The sequence below is a fragment of the Dinoponera quadriceps genome, unplaced genomic scaffold (assembly GCF_001313825.1).
Source record: "Dinoponera quadriceps isolate SergipeBrazil2010 unplaced genomic scaffold, ASM131382v1 scaffold848, whole genome shotgun sequence".
In the NCBI taxonomy this organism is placed as follows: Eukaryota; Metazoa; Arthropoda; class Insecta; order Hymenoptera; family Formicidae; genus Dinoponera; species Dinoponera quadriceps.
Window position 1 is genome coordinate 1 of NW_014555128.1, and position 19,110 is coordinate 19,110.

At 40.5% G+C, this 19,110-nt stretch overlaps 2 protein-coding genes across 2 annotated transcripts; one reads left to right on the forward strand and one right to left on the reverse strand.

The window, feature by feature from the left end:
* The first annotated feature begins 6 nt into the window (after positions 1–6).
* Positions 7–5,131, forward strand: LOC106743027 (1-phosphatidylinositol 4,5-bisphosphate phosphodiesterase classes I and II-like). Its single transcript, XM_014616497.1, has 5 exons — positions 7–109; positions 1,015–1,237; positions 1,297–1,615; positions 1,717–1,908; positions 2,002–5,131. Coding segments are annotated over exons 1-5 (858 nt in total). The 5' UTR covers positions 7–108; the 3' UTR covers positions 2,125–5,131.
* A 6,156-nt stretch (positions 5,132–11,287) lies between these two features.
* LOC106743026 (juvenile hormone acid O-methyltransferase-like) lies at positions 11,288–17,250 on the reverse strand. The gene is made up of 5 exons (XM_014616495.1): positions 16,636–17,250; positions 16,390–16,561; positions 15,971–16,103; positions 15,728–15,875; positions 11,288–15,469 (listed from the first exon to the last, which is right to left on the reverse strand). Exons 1-5 carry the CDS (start codon positions 16,820–16,822, stop codon positions 15,228–15,230), a joined length of 882 nt encoding a protein of 293 aa, XP_014471981.1. The 5' UTR covers positions 16,823–17,250; the 3' UTR covers positions 11,288–15,227.
* Between the last annotated feature and the right edge of the window lie 1,860 nt (positions 17,251–19,110).

Here is a 19,110-nt window from a genome sequence, read left to right on the forward strand (position 1 = left end):
GGCTTAGGCAGTTCCGATACGGTCGACCTAGAGGACCCCGCTCCAGCCCCCGCCGCGGTTCAAATAGCCGACACGTCGATAAGCAAGAGCCCAGTCAATGCCAGCAATAGTGAGTGCTCTTTCTCATTTCTCTTTTGTAAGAATATATCGCCCCCTAGTGCCGTATTTTCAATGGCACTTCAAAAGGGGCCACTCATAAATTTAATATTTATTAAGCAAAATCACATTCTTATATATTTATTTCACTAAATAGTAAATGTTAATTTGAAACAAATTTCAGGTAGACATATATTTGAATAGACACAATATACATTGAAATTAATAGACACTGAGCATACATGAGTAGACACACAATATTACAAATACGAAGATATTATTTCTTATTTTTCTTATTAATACTATATTGATGCATCAGTTAATCTAATAAAGATGTACAGTTAACAGAAAGATAAAAGTATACAAGTATAAATATATGCATATGTATATATATTCCGAATATTATAAGTAATGAATTTTACATTGGTGTATTTTCAAAACAAGTGATGAATAATTCTGAAATTTGTGTATAATGTCTGCATATTAATCTTTAATACTATAGCAGTTTTTCATTAAAATCTTATTTTTAATCTAGAAGATATTAAAAATAGAAATTAAAAATAGCTAATCTCAAGGAACACTTATAAAAAGTATTAGCTTTTGTTATAAATATCTCAGCTCTTGAATGGTCGATCTTTTTCTACTTGCACGAGCAGTGAGTTATATAACATTTCAATGTATACGCACTGCAAGTTTCATCGAATCCTTATCGAACTCATTTCACCTTACAACTTCCTTTAAAATGGAATAACTTTTGACCCAGGCTCTGAATTACTGTTAAACTTTTTATATGGATCAATGCAATATAGATCAATTTGTGATTTTTTTATTATTTTATGGACAACATTATTTTTAAGAATTAACGTTTTACCTTCTTATCTCATGCGTGTACATTTCGGTCACTCATTATTACCACAGTGAGCGACGAGATAATAGCCGAAAGTCTGGAGAAGCTCATGGAAAATAAGCTGGTCAGGGAGAAGAAGGTCGAGCTCGAGAAGAAGCTCGAGTCCCTCAGGAAGAAGCATGAGAAAGAGAAGATGCGAATGCAAGCGCAGAAGGGCTCGATCGACGGCGAGAAGCACAAATCCAAGTTTTACATGAGCAATAAACTGGTGAAGCGACTTTCGAGCAAGAATATGTAAGTGTACGAAAGGGGCAAGGCGAAATTCTATAATTTTCAATTGCATCATTTTTAAGCAGTTTTTCGAGTGAAGTGGGTTTAAGCACGTTGGCTATGGCTGAGTCTTCCGAATGCCCGGAGGTGGAGAATCGCGAGGGGAACGAAGGAGTGCCCAGGGGTTTGCCTAGAAGTCAAAGTGAGCGATTTTTAGCCGTGTGCAAGGCACACGTTCAACAGGAGCGTGAGCTACAAGAGAAATATTACGACAACCTATTCACGACCGTTGAGAAAGTGATGAAGAACTCGCAGTCCAATCAGCTGAAGACGCTCCGGGTACTTTTAGATAGAGAAACCGCAGATGTTATGCGGAAGCTACAGGCCACGAGACACGGCGAGGTATCGTGTTTAATTATTATATTCCAGTCGCTATATTCTTTGTATGAGTAGAATGCATGACACAACGAGATCGGATCGTTGCACACTTTTTATCGTTTAAGGTCAAACAATTGGCCAAAGTGCACAAAGACAAAGCCGAGCTGGATCGTATGAAGAGAGAGGTTGCGAAGTCGACTGTGGAGAAAGGGGTGAACGAATGCACGCGCTTGACGAAGATCTACGACAAGAAGAGAGCGGAATTGGAGAGGCAGCACGAGGAAGTGCGACAAAGGCTTGAAGAGGAGCGAGCCAAGGTTTGCGTCCTAACGTAACGAACGAAAGAAAACAAATATACGTCGTGTCCCATCATCTTACGATACATTTTTTTCTCTCTTATAATACGACAGGTGAAGGCCAATTTGCTAGCGGAATACAGTAGCCGCTATAGCAAATACGAGAGCGAGGAATTACCTCTGTTACCTACCGGCGGAAGTAGTATGCCCGAATCACTCAGCGAGAACACGTATTGACTCACGCAACGAGTCGTTTAGTTGTGTCAACTGAAGACGAGACGTCAGCTCGCGACTTCCGCGTGGCACGTCACACTCGCCGCCCCCAGGTGTCCCATATGCAACTTGGTGCGTCGAACACGGGTTTGAATTCTGTAATTCGAGAGAGAAAGAGAAAGGGACATGTTGAGAGGAGAAACTGAGATTGTTACTCAGTCGTGATGCCTCCCGACACGCACGGGGAAACGAACCGACTTACTTACGACTAACGATGTTGGCATACAGTGCTTATCTACAGGTGCTCGACAATGACAAAAGAAGACTCATCTCGCGGTCTCTCAGCGGAGATGTCGACACGGTGACAGTGTCGGCCGTATCGAGAGATCGTGATCTCGGGCAGCTCGGTGTGATGCACGATGCACGGACGAGCAGCGTCTTACGTATGTACGATATTATTGTATGTATATACCGAACTTTTACCGTTTAATACTTCAAGAGATTAGGTGTCGAATAATGGGATCGAGGTAATTTTCTATTACTTCAACGCTGTGTCTTTTACTACAATGATCATTATTCGATTGAATACGTGTTTGATCGATTCTTCGATCGATCATTAGACTATACGGAACACGCACTATGTCGTGATCTCTTTACGATAAAAAAAAGAAACGTCTGCTTAATAACGCGAGAGAAAGGAAGAGAAAGAAAGATAGGAAAGGAGAGAAAGGGAGGGGAAGAAATAGAAACGGTCAAACTTTAATGATAAATCTGAGTTACTTCGCACAGTATTAAGCAGTCTGGGAATTTGGGGATCTGAAACAGTAGCCGACGCTACTGTCGTCGGTTACGTTGCACGATAACGAGCAGCAAGATCGTTCGCGTAAGATACGTGCGAGAGTGGGTGTATAATTCTAAATAAGAGCAACCTTCCTAAGTGCTAACGTTTAATATTGTTGTTATATGCATAAGGCGTTATTTAATCGATTACAAAACTAATTCTAATTGCGTTCCACAAGATACTCCGTTTGCGCGGCAAATGAATTGATCTTCTCGACTCTACTCCGTAAGTCAGATCTCAGGAGATTCCAGTCAGAATGATAAGAAATATATCGAGAGGGTATAATCTCTTTGGCCTAGAGGAGAAACATTGGAAAGTGCTAAGGAAAATGTGCACGAACGTGCGCGCGCACGCGCACGCGATAGCGATCTGATATATTTTTGACTGAAAGTACTCCGTATAAAGTAATTTTTTTTTTTTCCCGGGGTTGCCCATACTATGGGGGGGGAAAAACATACTGAGACGTTATTATATTCTGCCGCGGGCGCGAGAATATCTCAGTATCCTACCGTGTAGAGCGGCTCTCTTTGGTATCCCGGACGGTCCGGTCGGGCGAACCTCTTTGAGGAAGACAATCAAAAATGTTACGAGGTAACATTGTCCTTGTTGTTTCTAATCGTACGATATTTTAGACTATGCACTACGATACGTGTACACAGATATCTGTGAAGGGATTCTTCGTAATTATAACGAACTTAAGATTAAAACTTGTAATGCATCTCGTAAGTCCGTATCGTGTAAAAGTCCGCTATTTATTTAACGCGTTGATTTAACGAAGCCCAGAGGTACGCGGGGGTGTATCGTGATTGCTCGGCGGAATTATCTTGGCGATAATCGCGCGAATAACGATAATGGAATCAAAGATGACTTCTTATATACAGAATATTTAATATTATATATATTCATATATATATGTGTGTATATATATATATATACATACAAACATACACATACATACACACATATACTTAAACAACGCGCGCGGCTGTTTCATCGCGGTTTGTATTATTTATTTTGCGTTAGTCGAGGGATCGCACGTGCATCCTACACTTTCGGTCTAGAGACCGAACTTTATTCTCTCAGCCGCTGACAGTTCTATCTATCGTTAAATATTTGGCAAGTCAAATAGAAAATGATTTACGAGTGATCTTGTGGCATTTAGTGCGCTCGTTAAAGAGACGCTTTTTAATACGCGTTGTATTTCAAGTCGAGCACATTCTTTCGCTGCACGTACTTACATCGAAAGAGTTCCGCTTTGAATCTGATTCCGCTTAACAACAGAATTATCGAACGAGTATGTATCCGCATTAGAGTGCAAAAACTGATCCGCTTATCCGTAGACTTAACTAAACGCACGTGAATCTCGATTATTAAACAGATTATATTGCAGTTTGATGTGACGACTTATATCGAATGTTCACAAGACACAAATGTGTGTGTGTCCATCTCAGTTATATTAATCGGTGTTTTGTAGTTTTTTTTTTTAATTTTGTCAATTTTTCCAACTCTCTTCGAAATTGCTTTCTCGAACAACGATATAAAATTTTATAACGAAGTTTTACGACGATATTATTGTACACAAAAATCTAATCAAAATTTTTTATTTGTTTAAAATTTGTGTTCTTTTACATACATAATTTGTTACATCGCGTGTACGCAATAATAGTACGCGTGTACGCAATAATCTAATGAATCTCATATGATACAAAAAATCTCAAATTTACTATCATTTTGTTGTAGAATCGCGTTGTATCATTTTCACAAGTTTTACGGACGACGAGTAGAGTAAATTTCTGCTGGAGTCACTCGCGATTATTTCGCGTGAGTTCTCTTCATGAGCAGAAAGACAATTATCAATTAAGATAGATGCATTTATTATTGTTGGCGATAGTACATCTCGCAATCATAAGAACAGTGAATATTAGTACTTGAAGAAAAGTTATAACCCGTGCACTTCCCTCGGACATAACGTGAGATTTCATTCGTTGCAGGGTTGGTCGGAAAATTTCATTAGATGAGAAAAACCAATGTAAATTTCGGTTTTTACTTTCTCGAACTTTATTCAATGAAATAAACTGGCAAAAACTATTAGGACTAATGTATAATACTAAAAAAAATTTATATATAACTTTATGCAAAAGGATATCTTTGCTTTAATTAGTAAATTATATAAATTGCTATAATTTATATATATAAAGATAAACGATATAATAATAAAGTTTTTATTCTTTTTTTAGTTCAAATAATATGAAATACATTTTTAATATAGAAACTTTGTAGATGTAAATTTCATTAAATTTTATATTAGTTTTCAGTTTAATGAGAAGAACAATAGTAACAAAATTAAAAAATTTTACCAATTTAGGTCCGGTTTTACCAATATAGATCGCGCTTACGTTTATTTTAACTTTATTATGTTTTTGAAAATATTATTTTTGCATTTTTTGCACTTGTTAATGTTCCACAAGGGATACATTTCTGCTTATTGATGTTATTAATAGAACAGGATACAAGGCAAGTGCACACAGTGTCCTTGTGTCTTTTAATTGCACACAGTGTCCTTCCTTCTAATTCATTCGTCAAATTACTCATATTAACTGACTATACTTCACTAGAAAATGATAGACGTATAATAATTATTTTAACACAGCTGCGTGGAAAGATTTATAGGAAATATGAATACACTCAGAGACAGAATGAGTCATAGTAGCTAAAGTCTAACTGTGACAGCTAAAATGTGTCTTTGAAATGGGGACAGTTAAAGTCGTTGCTGCCGCAGCTAAATTTATTGGCTGTTTAAATTTAGGCACTACAGCGAGAGATATATTAGCTAGAACGCACAATAATACTAAAATCATATTCATATTCCTAACCAGAAATTTAATGTTTTTCTTTTTACACAAGCTGTCTTTACGGTTTTAATTGTATGCTGATTTTACGTGGAATTTAACCATTTATTTGATTTAATGCTATATTTTTCACTATAGCGTCTAAATTCAAACAGCTAATAAATTCAGCCGCGGTAGCAACGACAGTAACAGTCCGTATTTCAAAGACACATTTTAGCTGTCACAGCTATATTTTAGTTCCGACGATTTTTCTTTTGTTTTTCATGTGCAAATTCTTGCGCATAGAACTATGGGGCGTCTCAGGCTGCCCGTGAATTAGAATATCGATAAAAAAGTTGCCTATTTATTTTATTGTTTTTAATAGAAAAGACCAGTTTCTGCCGATTTTTTCCACTGACAAAAAAATCTGGAATTTTGCCAACCCTGGTTCGTTGTTACATAATATAAAGAGAGTAATGGCATTTGGATTTACTTTAAATAGCCATGACGGTGTCGCGCGTTCTTTGCAGGAGGATAGTCGACATTACTGCGTATCTCTTCGGTAGACTTAAGTTTACACGCACACACACACACGCACGAATTCATTGCGTCGCACCGCAGAGTTACCATTTTTTAGTCGATGCCAATTCTCGTGGTTGCGTTTCTTCTGTGAATGAAGTTGTACCGATCGTTCGTGAGATTGCTTTGTTATCGTGACTGACGCGGTTGATTTTCTTTCCCGATCTATTGGACAGTTGTAACGTGAGGATGACGTGAGTGTATTCGAGGCGTAGCTCCACCACGTCTAGCACGAAGAATCCGAATAGCGTCGTCGCGCGCAAATGTCGGCGTTTTTTCGCGAGATTGGACAAATTTCGTTATCGACACCGGTTCGACGCATCCTTCGCGACATCAAGCAATTTCCATGGTGTGATGATGACAGTGGTAGAGATCGGTTAAGCATTCATAGATTCTATCATATTACACTAGACTCGCAGCTCGTCATTGATGGCGCAATCTCTTTCCAGCGTTTTTTTGCATAGTGATATTTATTTGGGGTTTCCTCCTTCCGACGTTAGTTTGCTACGCTTGTAAGTTCTTTCAATGTTTCGCCTCTCTAAGGAAGTACGTATTTTAGTGTAATCGTTGCGTTACTTTGCGAATGTACCTCTTTAAGGTTCGCGGTATTATTATATGCGTATTGTATTACGGACGTAGATCTTGGTTTCTCTCGATATCGCTTAGAATCGAAGATTCGCAGACTTGTCGTCACAATATATATTTTGATGACTCGATCTATATATGTACACATACATATTGTCTCATCGAAAGGGAGAAATTTTCAGAGGTGAATTGGAGCATAAGCGACACGAGCTTCCGATTATATAGTTTTACCTTTTTCTTATATTCCAATGACGTCAGTTCTCGTCGTTCTACGTTACCTAATTAGTCATTTCTCGTGCACAGTGTGATTTACCTATGCATTTATGTCTTTCAATTAGATCGACGCTGTGTGTTTTGCCAGAGAGATCCTTTTCGCCGTGTGTGATCACCGTCACACGGATACGTCGCATACTTTGCTTGAAACACGATTATCGGCGTCGTTCTTTTCTTACATTCGTGTGACGTACGCGCATCTATGCGCCTATGTACGTTACACACGCACACATGTATACACACACACACACACACACACACACACACACACACACACACACACACACACACACACACACACACACACACACACACACACACACACACACACACACACACACACACACACACACACACACACACACACACACACACACACACACACACACACACACACACACACACACACACACACACACACACACACACACACACACACACACACACACACACACACACACACACACACACACACACACACACACACACACACACACACACACACACACACACACACACACACACACACACACACACACACACACACACACACACACACACACACACACACACACACACACACACACACACACACACACACACACACACACACACACACACACACACACACACACACACACACACACACACACACACACACACACACACACACACACACACACACACACACACACACACACACACACACACACACACACACACACACACACACACACACACACACACACACACACACACACACACACACACACACACACACACACACACACACACACACACACACACACACACACACACACACACACACACACACACACACACACACACACACACACACACACACACACACACACACACAGAGAGAGAGAGAGAGAGAGAGAGAGAGAGAGAGAGAGAGACACATGGATACACACATATACATACACGTATGTACATATATATACGAGCATAGATTTACGCTCTAATGGTATAGATATATTCACGTTGATATATTATGTGTTGTTGCTGTTGATGTTGTTAATCGTAGGGTAGCGATACAAAGTGAGTAGTGGCTAGCGTATAATCGTTGTTAATAGGAACTTTACGGGGAATTAGAAAAAAAGAAAAAGAGAAAAAAGAAAAAAGAATAAGATAAAAAGGGAAAAGGAGCAGGAGTTCTACGTTACGACGAGCATGTTCGCGCGCGCGGATTACTTGCTGTTGATCCGCCCGTTCGATCGATCTTCGGACGCGTGCGTCGCGATGTTACCAGTTTACTGTACCTGCGATCTCGTCTGCCTTAACCACCCTGGCGTCGCCGGTTATTCTTGGACGTCGCTGGTTCGCTTCCCCGAAAAGCGAAGAGAACCTCGAGGAATCACTGGGGATTCTCGAGGATCACTTCCGTGTTACCAGGTCCAGGATCCCAGGCACGTGTCTGTGCTGAACGCCATGGTGGTTAACTTCAGCGAGCGGCGCCTCTCGCGAGATGCCGGCACTCTGTAACGCTATAAGATTTGCCAAATAGATATTTATAGAGCACGTCGAAGCGCCGAAAGATCGCGTCGCCGATATCCCTGTAACGGACGTGCTCGTCGTTCCGGAAATAAGATCGCCGGAAGATATTACAGGCATACATTATACATATATTATAAGGTATGTGTAGTTTGAAACGGCCTACAAACGATCGTAGCGAATCGGCTCAGCTGTGTATATCGTTCTTTTCCCCGTTATGAGTTCCGTTTTTCCCGGCGACATCGCGCACTCGTAATGACCGAGAGACTCAAATCGGCCCGTCTAAACGGCCGCCGCCGATGCGATTGTGCCGGAAGCGCAGCGCTTCTCGCGCGAAGCAGGTTTATCCGCTAAGGTCTTCCGCTGTATGCTGTCTCGCGTCCCTTCCATCGTCGAACCCTTGAGCACGGCAATGTAATAACAAGGATCTCCTAACAACGATTCTTCGTACCTGAACACTACGGTCCCGACGCTACGTCGTCCTCCATCGATTCTTTCGAAGCATCGAAGTGTGAGTGAGAGAGGTCCTCCGCGACGACACGGATACATCTACGAAGAGGAGAAGAATTAAAAAGGAAGAAACAAAAAAACAACGGAAACAAAATGACGATAGTCTCCTTCTTACAAGTAATTTTTGCCGAGCGATGTACGCCGATTTTGCTTATCTTTTGAGATTTATTACAAGACCACATTAGATGATTATGCAAAAAGAATTAGCTCAAACTACGTAAAAAAATATCATATAATTTCATTGAAAAAATTGACTGACCTCGGGAGGAAATCTCACGATTGAATAGAGATTACTACCTTTAAAACCGAGTAACTTTTGTCCGAAAATCTGTTTTTCTGAAATACGTTTGTGAAATATTTTATAGTGTCGTTAGAAATAAGACACCCTGTATAAACGTTATAATAGATATTGAGCTGATTTTTCTTGCATAAATAATCATCTCGTGCGATGTTATATCAAACTTGAAAATTAAACAAAATCGACGTGTGTCACTTGGTGAAGGTTACTTGTTAGCGCGCACGAGAGAGAGAGAGAGAGAGAGAGACTCCGAAATATTTTCCGCGGGAGTGGCGGTCGATTAGACTGCGCCGATAGATCGAAGATATTACGAATTCGTTGCTATTGCTACAATACCGCGCGATCTTCCATCGCCTTCAGGTTCTCTTCTACTATTTCTTTTTTTATTCAGCACAGCGACGTTCTCGCTGATCCTCGAACCGACAATGAAATAGAGTAACTTCGATGTACATAAGATGCAACGACGATATTCTTTTGCGGATTCGCGGGGCTCTTGCGTGACGTTGCGATTCTGAGTTGGTTGAGGGGAGACCTTATTCCGAGGTAACTTTGCCTTACGACACACGCGCGTCGCCGATCGCGCGCGGTGGCATTCATTCGTCTTTAATTCGACGCTGTTGATTGTTACATTGCGGCACGTGCCGTACCGTTGAGCGCGCTCAACAGCGCCAGTCTTTACGTTCAACGACTCTACATCCGCTTCGTGACCGACAGCTTGATTGATACCGTGATTGCGACTGTTGTAGCGTTGGCTTTTGCCCGCGCTAGGCGTGTGTTTACGTGAGTGTGAGTTATTCGTAAGTAAGGATAGTTAGAGCGCCGAGAGGAGATGAAATGTAAGAAGGGGGACAAACTCAGCGATTGATTGTTACGTCGTAGTTAGTGGTCGATAGTGTGAGTGTAAATGCCTGACGCGTGGTGTCACATGTAGTAGTGCGCATATACACAGATGTATACGTTGTACCAGGTTCATATCGAGAGACTAGTAGCTATGTCCCGTACAAATGATTTCGTCTTCCCTCTTTAGCGTCGTAGCGACTCGACCGGCATCGCATCGGTCTCGTTACCAGCGTCGTCGCCATCGACGACAACTCCGACTGTGCGACTTGTCTTAGGAGAGATGCCCTACGTTAGCTTGTTCCGTTGTTCCGCACCTTACGCATTGTGCAACTATGACAGCCTTATTCTACTACTCGGTAGTCTCGTTTGTATTCCCCGATCGCAACTGCAACTGGGTTCCGGTTGTCTTTAGGTCGTACTTTTGTTTTTTATAAATAGTGCAGCGACGAGAGAAAGAGAGAGAGAGAGAGAGAGAGAGAGAGAGAGAGAGAGAGAGAGAGGGATGAGATTATAATGATTTGTTGTGTTCACATATTTTGATTTTCGTATTCCTGTCTTCCGATTCTCCTCTCCTGCATTCCACATTGATAAACTTTAAGTTAGGGTATCAATCGGTATCGGTATGTTAGGCGTGATCCATTTGGAACGAATTCTTCGTTATTGTGTGATCGCTGTTATCAATTGGAAAAGTGTTAGGATCTAATACTCACGACTAATGAGTCGAAACGTCGTCGCGGCATTGAGCACGGTTAGACGGTATAATTAGTATCCGTTGACTAGATTTCTTCAGTACGTATTTCATTTATTCTCGTCGCGCAATTTCATTTCACCATGTCGATATCTCGTTCACGTGAATATTTAATTATTCGAATTTTGATTTTCCAATTGCTAGTCAGTGTCCGTTGTTCTTTTTTTTTATTTTTTATTCAAATTTCCATTGATCCGGGGATCAAGTTCTAAATTCAACTTCAACGACGAACATTTCCAAGCGAAAGTACCTAAACAGCAGTCTTGAATATGCAGTTAATGTTTTTTTTTTTTTAATAGAGATTTATCGTAACATGCATACGGTATGCGTATTTGACGTCTTCGTTTTGAAATCTCGACAGTATAAAGAAATGATTAATCGCGGCACGGAGATGCACGTGGACGCGCGAGACGAATCGGGCGAGTGTCCGGGTCAACATTAAAACCGGTATTCATGGTCCGTCGTTATTTCACAAATCATCCTAGCTTCCTGAATTTCTCATTACTTGTCGGGCTGTGCTTATTCCACGCAAGAAATATCGGTTTAATAACGCTCCTTGAGTACGCATGTGTAATTATGCTTTCAATTAAAGACTACATATTTCATAATTGTGAACACTGTCTTTATAATTTGGTGTAAATCTTGCAAGTGCCGGTTTACGCTTCCGATAATGTTTTTTGGAACTTTCGATATAATTTAAAATTGCCACAAGGCTGAGAAGAAAGAAGTTGTAGGAGAAAATATGACAATTGTGTATACAATGACGTTGCACAGCAATATAAAAGTTACAGAATAGGGGCCTTAAATCGATCTTTGTAGTTGTCAATTACTTACGATTTCCAATCGAGAGCGTAATCAATTATAGGTTCACACTCACGGACTCTAATATTTGATTGTTCGATATTTCGTATTGTGTGAAATAAATATAGATTAACAAATAACCAGGTTTCATGAAGTTATGATTATTTATTAAATGACAACGAACTGTGAATACCGGCCTTAAGGCAGATTCGAAATTTCAACTCGAGTCAGTAGAAATAAGAAGTTCGTCCCGTTGTTAGCAATAGTTGTCGATTAATCACGTCTCGGCGATGTCTGACTATATTATATATATATGTGTGTATATCTCGCGATGTCTCGATCTTGATCGCGACAAGAGGAACGTAATGGGAAACGATTAGGACAGAGACTAGAGTTTCATCCAAAAATGATTTCTCCTCTGACTCACTTGTGCCTTGCCCTCGATCATCCTTCGCTGTTCTGTATCCAGGTATCCCTCTTTTCTAAATAATCGTCTTCGATGTTCGATGTCCTTTCTACGAATAAGAGACTACCACGTGATCGGTACACTAAGAAGCGTGCTCCGTTTGCCATAATGATATTAGCTCGTAATCGATAAATGTATACCTAATAATCTTACGGATTTAGCCCTTAAAATCCAGAGCGACCGTAAAGCATTCGAATCGCGAATATTGTTGGATCTCGCTTTCGAGAGAATGCATCTAGAAAATATTTAGATATAATATCGAAGTCTCCACGATTATTATTCCGTTACGAACGAGCACTGAATAACTCGAAGCGGGGGGACAATTATTGAACGTTCGTCTGACTTTCACGGGCTCACCCTCCGCCCGTCTCGTTCGTTCGACGAAATCAGTTTTGATAATCAAAAATCGTGGCGAGGCTCGACGCTCATCGGATCTGATGCTTTACGATTATCGCGATGATTATACAAAACACCGCTCAGTTCGAGCACGTTTATTATGTACTACATGCTAATTACCAGGAATCATCATCAGGACGGAAATTCATACGGTTTCACGGCGGGTGATTCTTTCCACGCGAGCGGAGCTGAGACGCGATATGGGACGGCTCGATTATCGTGTATTGACGGTACACGTGCTATTGTTTCTGCGCTTGTTATTGTTGGGACGGATAATATACTCGCTACTCCAACAACTCGCTACTTGTGTTGAGAAAGTCGATGTCTAAACGTATCTCGATCTATTCTAATGAGAACAAAGTTGAAAAAAGAAAATATACGTAATCGGTGAAATATATTCAGTGTGAAACCATACGAAGTTCCGTTTCCTGATCGTCGTATAACGGATCATGGGAGGCTGTTGTGGCAGGTGATGTCCACGTTTGTAACGACTATCTCGAAGATATTGATGACTAAGATTTATCCAGTTAGTGAATTTTCCTACCGTTAATTGCATCCGTGAGAGAGAAAGAGAGAGAGATAGCATGAAACGAATAGGCGGAATGGTGAACATGCATGTTCTCGGAAAAAAAAAAATACAAATTCACAAAATAGAACAATATCCCGAAAAGTCACAATCCCGAAAACTAAATACCGGGACAATCTCCCGAAATTTTGGGATAAAATAAAGTTGTCTCGCAAAGTTATCATTTCTTTCAATATTTCGGATTGTCGTTCCAGTAATCGGTTTTCAGTATTGTGACTTTTCGAGATAATTGCATGCTTTCGATAAATTTGATTATTCATTAATCTATATTTATTTCATACATAACATATGAAATGTCGACTCAAATAACCAAATGGTAGTCCATGAATATGAACTTGTAATTGATTATGCTCTCAATCTCGAAAATCGTAAGTAATTGACAACTACAAATACCGATCTAAGGCCTCTATTCTGTAACTTTTAACGGCAGTATCTTTGCGCGGATATCCCACTTTTCAAATTTCGGGATTTGGATTTTTTTTCGGGATCATGCGTGTTCACTGACGGAACACGTGGTGTGTTCACGGGCGATTGTAGCCGAGTGAACGGCTACTCGTCGCGATGCTCGATTTGAATATTGAGATTTTGATACCAGTGTCGTAAAGTCTTTCGCAATCGTCCGCGGCATATTTGTGCGTTATGTTAACTTCTCCACGGAGAGGATTCGTTTCGAGCTTTTGCGTAGAGCTTCATGAATTATGCCGAGGAGGTCAAGCGGTAGCCTCACTTACGCGCGTAGAAAATTGTTTTTCTGCATTATTCAAACGAGCGTCGTAGCATCCCGAAAGAATAGAGAATATTTCGTGGCATGCCGCAGCAGCAGCAGCAGTACACAATGGTAGTCTGGATCGCTTCCATTTTCGATACGTCGAAAAATTTCAAATGCGCTGTCGCTTGAGGAAAGTGCGCCTAGTTTCGCTCACGGGTCGAGCATCCTCGCTTCGAATTAGATCGAGATAGAGCGACTACGGAAGAAATCCGCATGGATCGATGTGCGGTTAATTATCGCGACGCTGCGTAATCGGGGAATAGGCATTAACGAGGGAGAAAGAGAGGAGGGGGGAAAAAAGAGGAGATTAATGCTAATTTGCTTGCGCGACTTTCTTCGATGCGCGAAGCTAGTCGTACGCCTCTCGAGAAGCGCGCACGGTTGTCAGAACAGATCGGTGTCAGCAATTTTAAGACTATTTGTAAACCTTGGGTGTATTTTTTAGAGAACAGAATTAGCGACATTGTTACCCGCTATGCGAATATCAGTATATCATAACGCCCACTTATATCCGTACAATGACCCACGAATTACGATGATATTCTATAAATGGCTGTACTACTGTAAAATCAAAGACATAGCGTACAATAAAGTTTAGTGTTGTAGGAGACACAGGTTGGTCGACGGTTGGTGAGATAAGGTGTGGTGAAGTCAGGTGAGATGTTGCGTTGTCGTTTTTCTTTCCCTTTTTCATCGTATCCACTGCCAGTGCGCCTTCGTAGAAGATAAATAGAAATATTTGATTTGAGGAGATGTCGATGGGGTGGAGATAATCTAACACGTTTCATTCCTGTGATTGTCTGTGTAGAATTTATTTTTCAATTTTAGCACAGCGAAATAGTTAGTTGCATTATTGGGTAGTATAGAAATATCTCTACTCGTGCTAATATAAAAATAATAATTCCATGTTAATTGGTTACTTGTTCGAGTGTTTGAGAAACAATAATTTGCTTATAGTAATATTAAATCGATATCTTAATATCGATATATTTCCCACAAAAACGGCAGAAAATTCTAACAAATTAAAACAATCTCTAATCTTAACTTGACTCGGTATTGTATCGTCGATAGGAATAAAATCTGTAAATATCCTTATATATTTGTGTTACATTTTATGCATAGAGGAGCGGACCGTGGTCTTTTGACGTATACCAGTAAAGTGTAATATCTGTCCAGTGTGATTGTCTGGTTTTCGGGTTCTTGTGTTTGTTGTTTCATTTTATGCGGACGCACGATCTGATGGAGTATTATGTCTTCCGTTAAATCGTCGATGAATTTGTCTTTGATATCATCGGGCATTCTTGAGACGAAAGGATTGACTGCTAATATGTGTTCTGCGAAAGTACAAACGTCGCTTTAGACTTAAGGCTTCTGATCTCTCGCTTTTGACGTCATCAAAACAGAACAGTCATAGCGAGGACCCGGGAGCCTTGAGCAAAGAAAGAAAACGAATCTGTGGCAATCGAATCAGCGTTTATTTACTTACGATCATCTAATTTAATCATATTTTTTTCTCTATTCGAAAAGTTGTATGTGTTTGTTACCAGTTATATCGCTCATTATTCGAAAGAAATGTTCTCACGGTATCATACCTCTGAGTATCTCTTTGCTCTCGAAAGTAAATGTTGCCTCCCTTTGGCTACAATGAATGATTTTAAAGCCTGTGTTGTCTAGGATCTTTCGCAAGGATTCTCTCGGGTTTTTACAGTTTTGGAAATACGGTATGTAACGGTCTACATCCTGCAGATAGAAACACATGTTTAGTTGAAAGTGATCTCTGCTGGACTTATTATCTCATTAGGTATGTGTAGGTTTATCTTTATTGTCATCGTTACCTGCATGTAAGGTTCGTATTGCGCATTTCTTTTCAGTTTGTAATAACATTCAAAGGCGCCGTGATGTGCTATAAATTCGACCAGTGCTCTACCGTTCGGTCGCAACAGCTTGTAAATATTCCCGAAAACGCGTCTGTAAATGTGACACTATTAGAGGGTTGCTAATCGTCCGAACGGGGCGCATATCTTTGTAAATTTTATGGGCTACATATCTTTTCTAATGGAACGCAAAGATCTCACGTATATGTGCGCATCAGATATACTTTTTCTTTGTAGAAACTGTACAAAAACTATCAATTCTGCATTTACAAAAGGGTGAAACGTCTCGTTATATTGTCTCCAAACAATTATATAATCTGCATAATCGCCATCGTACTTTTCGCGACGAGAGTAAAATACTTGAGAAGAAAGTAAAGTACCTCATATCCTGACACCAATGTAAACACGAAAAGGACACAGCAAAGTCATATTGTCCATTTTCCTCACTCGACAATTCCGTTGTTTCAATATCCAAAACGATAAAAGACAATCGTTTGTCCTCAGCATAATTTATATTCCCGTAATCCGTCATGTATTGAGATATATCGGAACCTGCAGGACAAGAGATGAAAAAAAAAGGAAAAGGCACCAGCAAACTCGTGCCAAACTTCCATTCGTTTACCTACCTACGACTATCACGTCGGGTTGTAATCGAGGGAGCAACAATTCTTTTGTGATGTCTCCAGGTCCCGATCCTATGTCGATGCATTTTCCTCGTATCATTGCTAACTCGTTGCTAAATTCCTCCATAATGTCCTTGGCGGTTGCACGTTGCATCATGTTCGCTCTAACGTAATGTTTTACAAAATTCATGGCAGCACGACTTACAGTCAGTTACTTTTACGGACAGATTTTAGAAAAGTTTGAATCACGCTCGCACGAAATTGTCTCTTTCGAATAAGCTTCGCGTAGTCAAGTACCGAATATACTGCTCTCAGGGAACTCACAAAGAAAACTGAAGAAGAACTGTTTTACATAGCTACTTTATAGTCATCTTAGAAACGGTAGAGTGGTGGGAGGTATCTTTACATGTGGAATTCTGTCTCTTAATATTTTATTGTGTGTACTTATTTTCTTTCTTAGGTTATTTCGATTTTGTGGTTTTTCGTTATTTTCTTTTTTCCGTTACTTTTGACGAATAAAACGAGGGCTTTTTACGAGAATCGTCCTGTTATTATATGCAGTAGACGAAATCGATCTGCCTTTCATTTAACGAATTAATATTTAAATTATGATCGTTTAATATTATCACCTTTGTTTGGCAATATTTCTGTATATTTATGTTTTTTATATTCGTTACGTTGAAAGAGAAATAATAGCATTGGTATTATGTTACTGTTAGTTGGTGTTTACTGGGTAGATGATACTAAACAATTATGACATTTTATAACATCTGTCGAATTTTAACACGATATGCCAGATAAAATGGATTAGATTTTATTAGTAATTAGTTGCATATGTTCTAAAACGAAAGTTTTCATTTAATTGTTCACGTATTTCAAGTATTGCTTTTTTGAATGATATATTTGATTTGGCGTTGTGTGTAAAATTGATCCACGATACAATTGCCTGTCCCTGCAATGATGTAATCACTATTCTTCCACTGACCCGTCAACATGTTATTCCTTTACGTATTTTACATTTTGTCATTTACAAGAATAGGATAGAGGCAGAATAGAATAGACGCAAAAGCGCGCGCGTGTGTGTGTGTGTGTGTGTGTGCGTGCGTGCGGGCGTGCGTGCGTGCGTGCGTGCGTGCGTGCGTATATTAAAAAAATAAATATTGCATGTGGAGTAGTATTATTGGGATATTTTTGTTCGAAAGTTTATTTTCTCCCTTTTATCGTTTGAATATGTTTTCACTCATAAATTTAAAAACTACTCTTTTTCAAAAATATATTATACCTCCTAAATATATATATGAGCTTTTATGAAAAATACTTAACCCTTATTTCGATCTAGTCTACAACATATTAAAAGCTCATTAAAATCGTGGAGAGGGGGTGAGACTATTATGGGTTTCTTTGTAAGGCTAGTTTTACCGTAACTTTATTCGGCCAGCGGGGCTTATCGCTATTAATCCGTAATTCGATCGAGTGCGAGGTGGAGGCCCCGCTTGGATTCTAGCCGGGACATCCGAGCCCTTGAGCCGCTCTTATCTTACGGTCGCATGTATTTGCCTCTCGGACATCGCCGTATTTGCATATGCGATGGCACACTCCATACACGTCGAGATAATATACAAGGTGTTTTCCTAATCAAACATCCGTATTTCACGACGAGGGTGTCCTTCGTTTTTCGGCACCCCGAGAGAGTGGCTCTTAAATCTCGCTTGAAATCGAGCTTGCTCGCCCTTACTCGCGTAACCCCGCGGATTTTCTCCAATCCCCTCTCGATTCTTCCATCCACTTCATCGTGAGGAAATTTCGACAATGGTATTACCGGGTTCGCCGATGATCACTCCCTTAAAGAATCAGCCGCGCCAACTTCGCATTAAACTCTCGCGAACGCAGGTTTTTCCTCTCACGCATTAAATACATTTTCTCGTTGCGTGCATTTTACATATTTTTCCCTCACGATTGACGCAACGAGACGAATAACGTCCGAGTCTCGTCACGTTACGTTACATCAGAGCTGACGTTATGCTCGTCCTTCAGCTACCGTAAATCAGTTTGGCGACGCCTGTATAGAAAATATTTATGAAACTCAGTTGAGTTGACCCGCTCCTCTGACGCCCCGGCCGCTCTCTTTTCTCTCGCCGTCTATCTCCATTTTCCCTTGCGCTCTGCGCGAGGTAATGCAATATGCACTCGCGTCTCTTTCAAAGGAGATAACAAAAGGTCGTAGCGCGTACGCACCACCGCCCGGAGTTTATAGAAGCACGGAAGCGCGCAAGAAAGCTCCGGGAGATGGAAAGATACGTCGGTCCAGCCGGAACGCCGTCGTCCTCGTCATCGTCCGTGGCTAAGCGTCATTTTCTCATCGTGCTCGATCAGATTATTTTCCACTTGCGCATGAGTCCTCGTTGTAAATTTTTAACGACGGCCGACTCGGCTACTCGCCGCCTTTTTTATAACAGAACGGTATTGCGTACGCGCGCG

What these genes read in the sequence shown, in the direction of transcription:
- LOC106743026 (XM_014616495.1), bottom strand. Translation starts at nt 16,822, where the DNA reads ATGAATTTTGTAAAACATTACGTTAGAGCGAACATGATGCAACGTGCA. An exon ending in ACCCGACGTGATAGTCGTAG is followed by an intron (nt 16,562 to 16,635) that starts GTAGGTAAACGA and finishes CTTGTCCTGCAG; the next exon opens with GTTCCGATATATCTCAATAC. An exon ending in CATTGGTGTCAGGATATGAG is followed by an intron (nt 16,104 to 16,389) that starts GTACTTTACTTT and finishes TCACATTTACAG; the next exon opens with ACGCGTTTTCGGGAATATTT.
- LOC106743027 (XM_014616497.1), top strand. An exon ending in CGACTTTCGAGCAAGAATAT is followed by an intron (nt 1,238 to 1,296) that starts GTAAGTGTACGA and finishes ATCATTTTTAAG; the next exon opens with CAGTTTTTCGAGTGAAGTGG. An exon ending in AGGCCACGAGACACGGCGAG is followed by an intron (nt 1,616 to 1,716) that starts GTATCGTGTTTA and finishes TTATCGTTTAAG; the next exon opens with GTCAAACAATTGGCCAAAGT.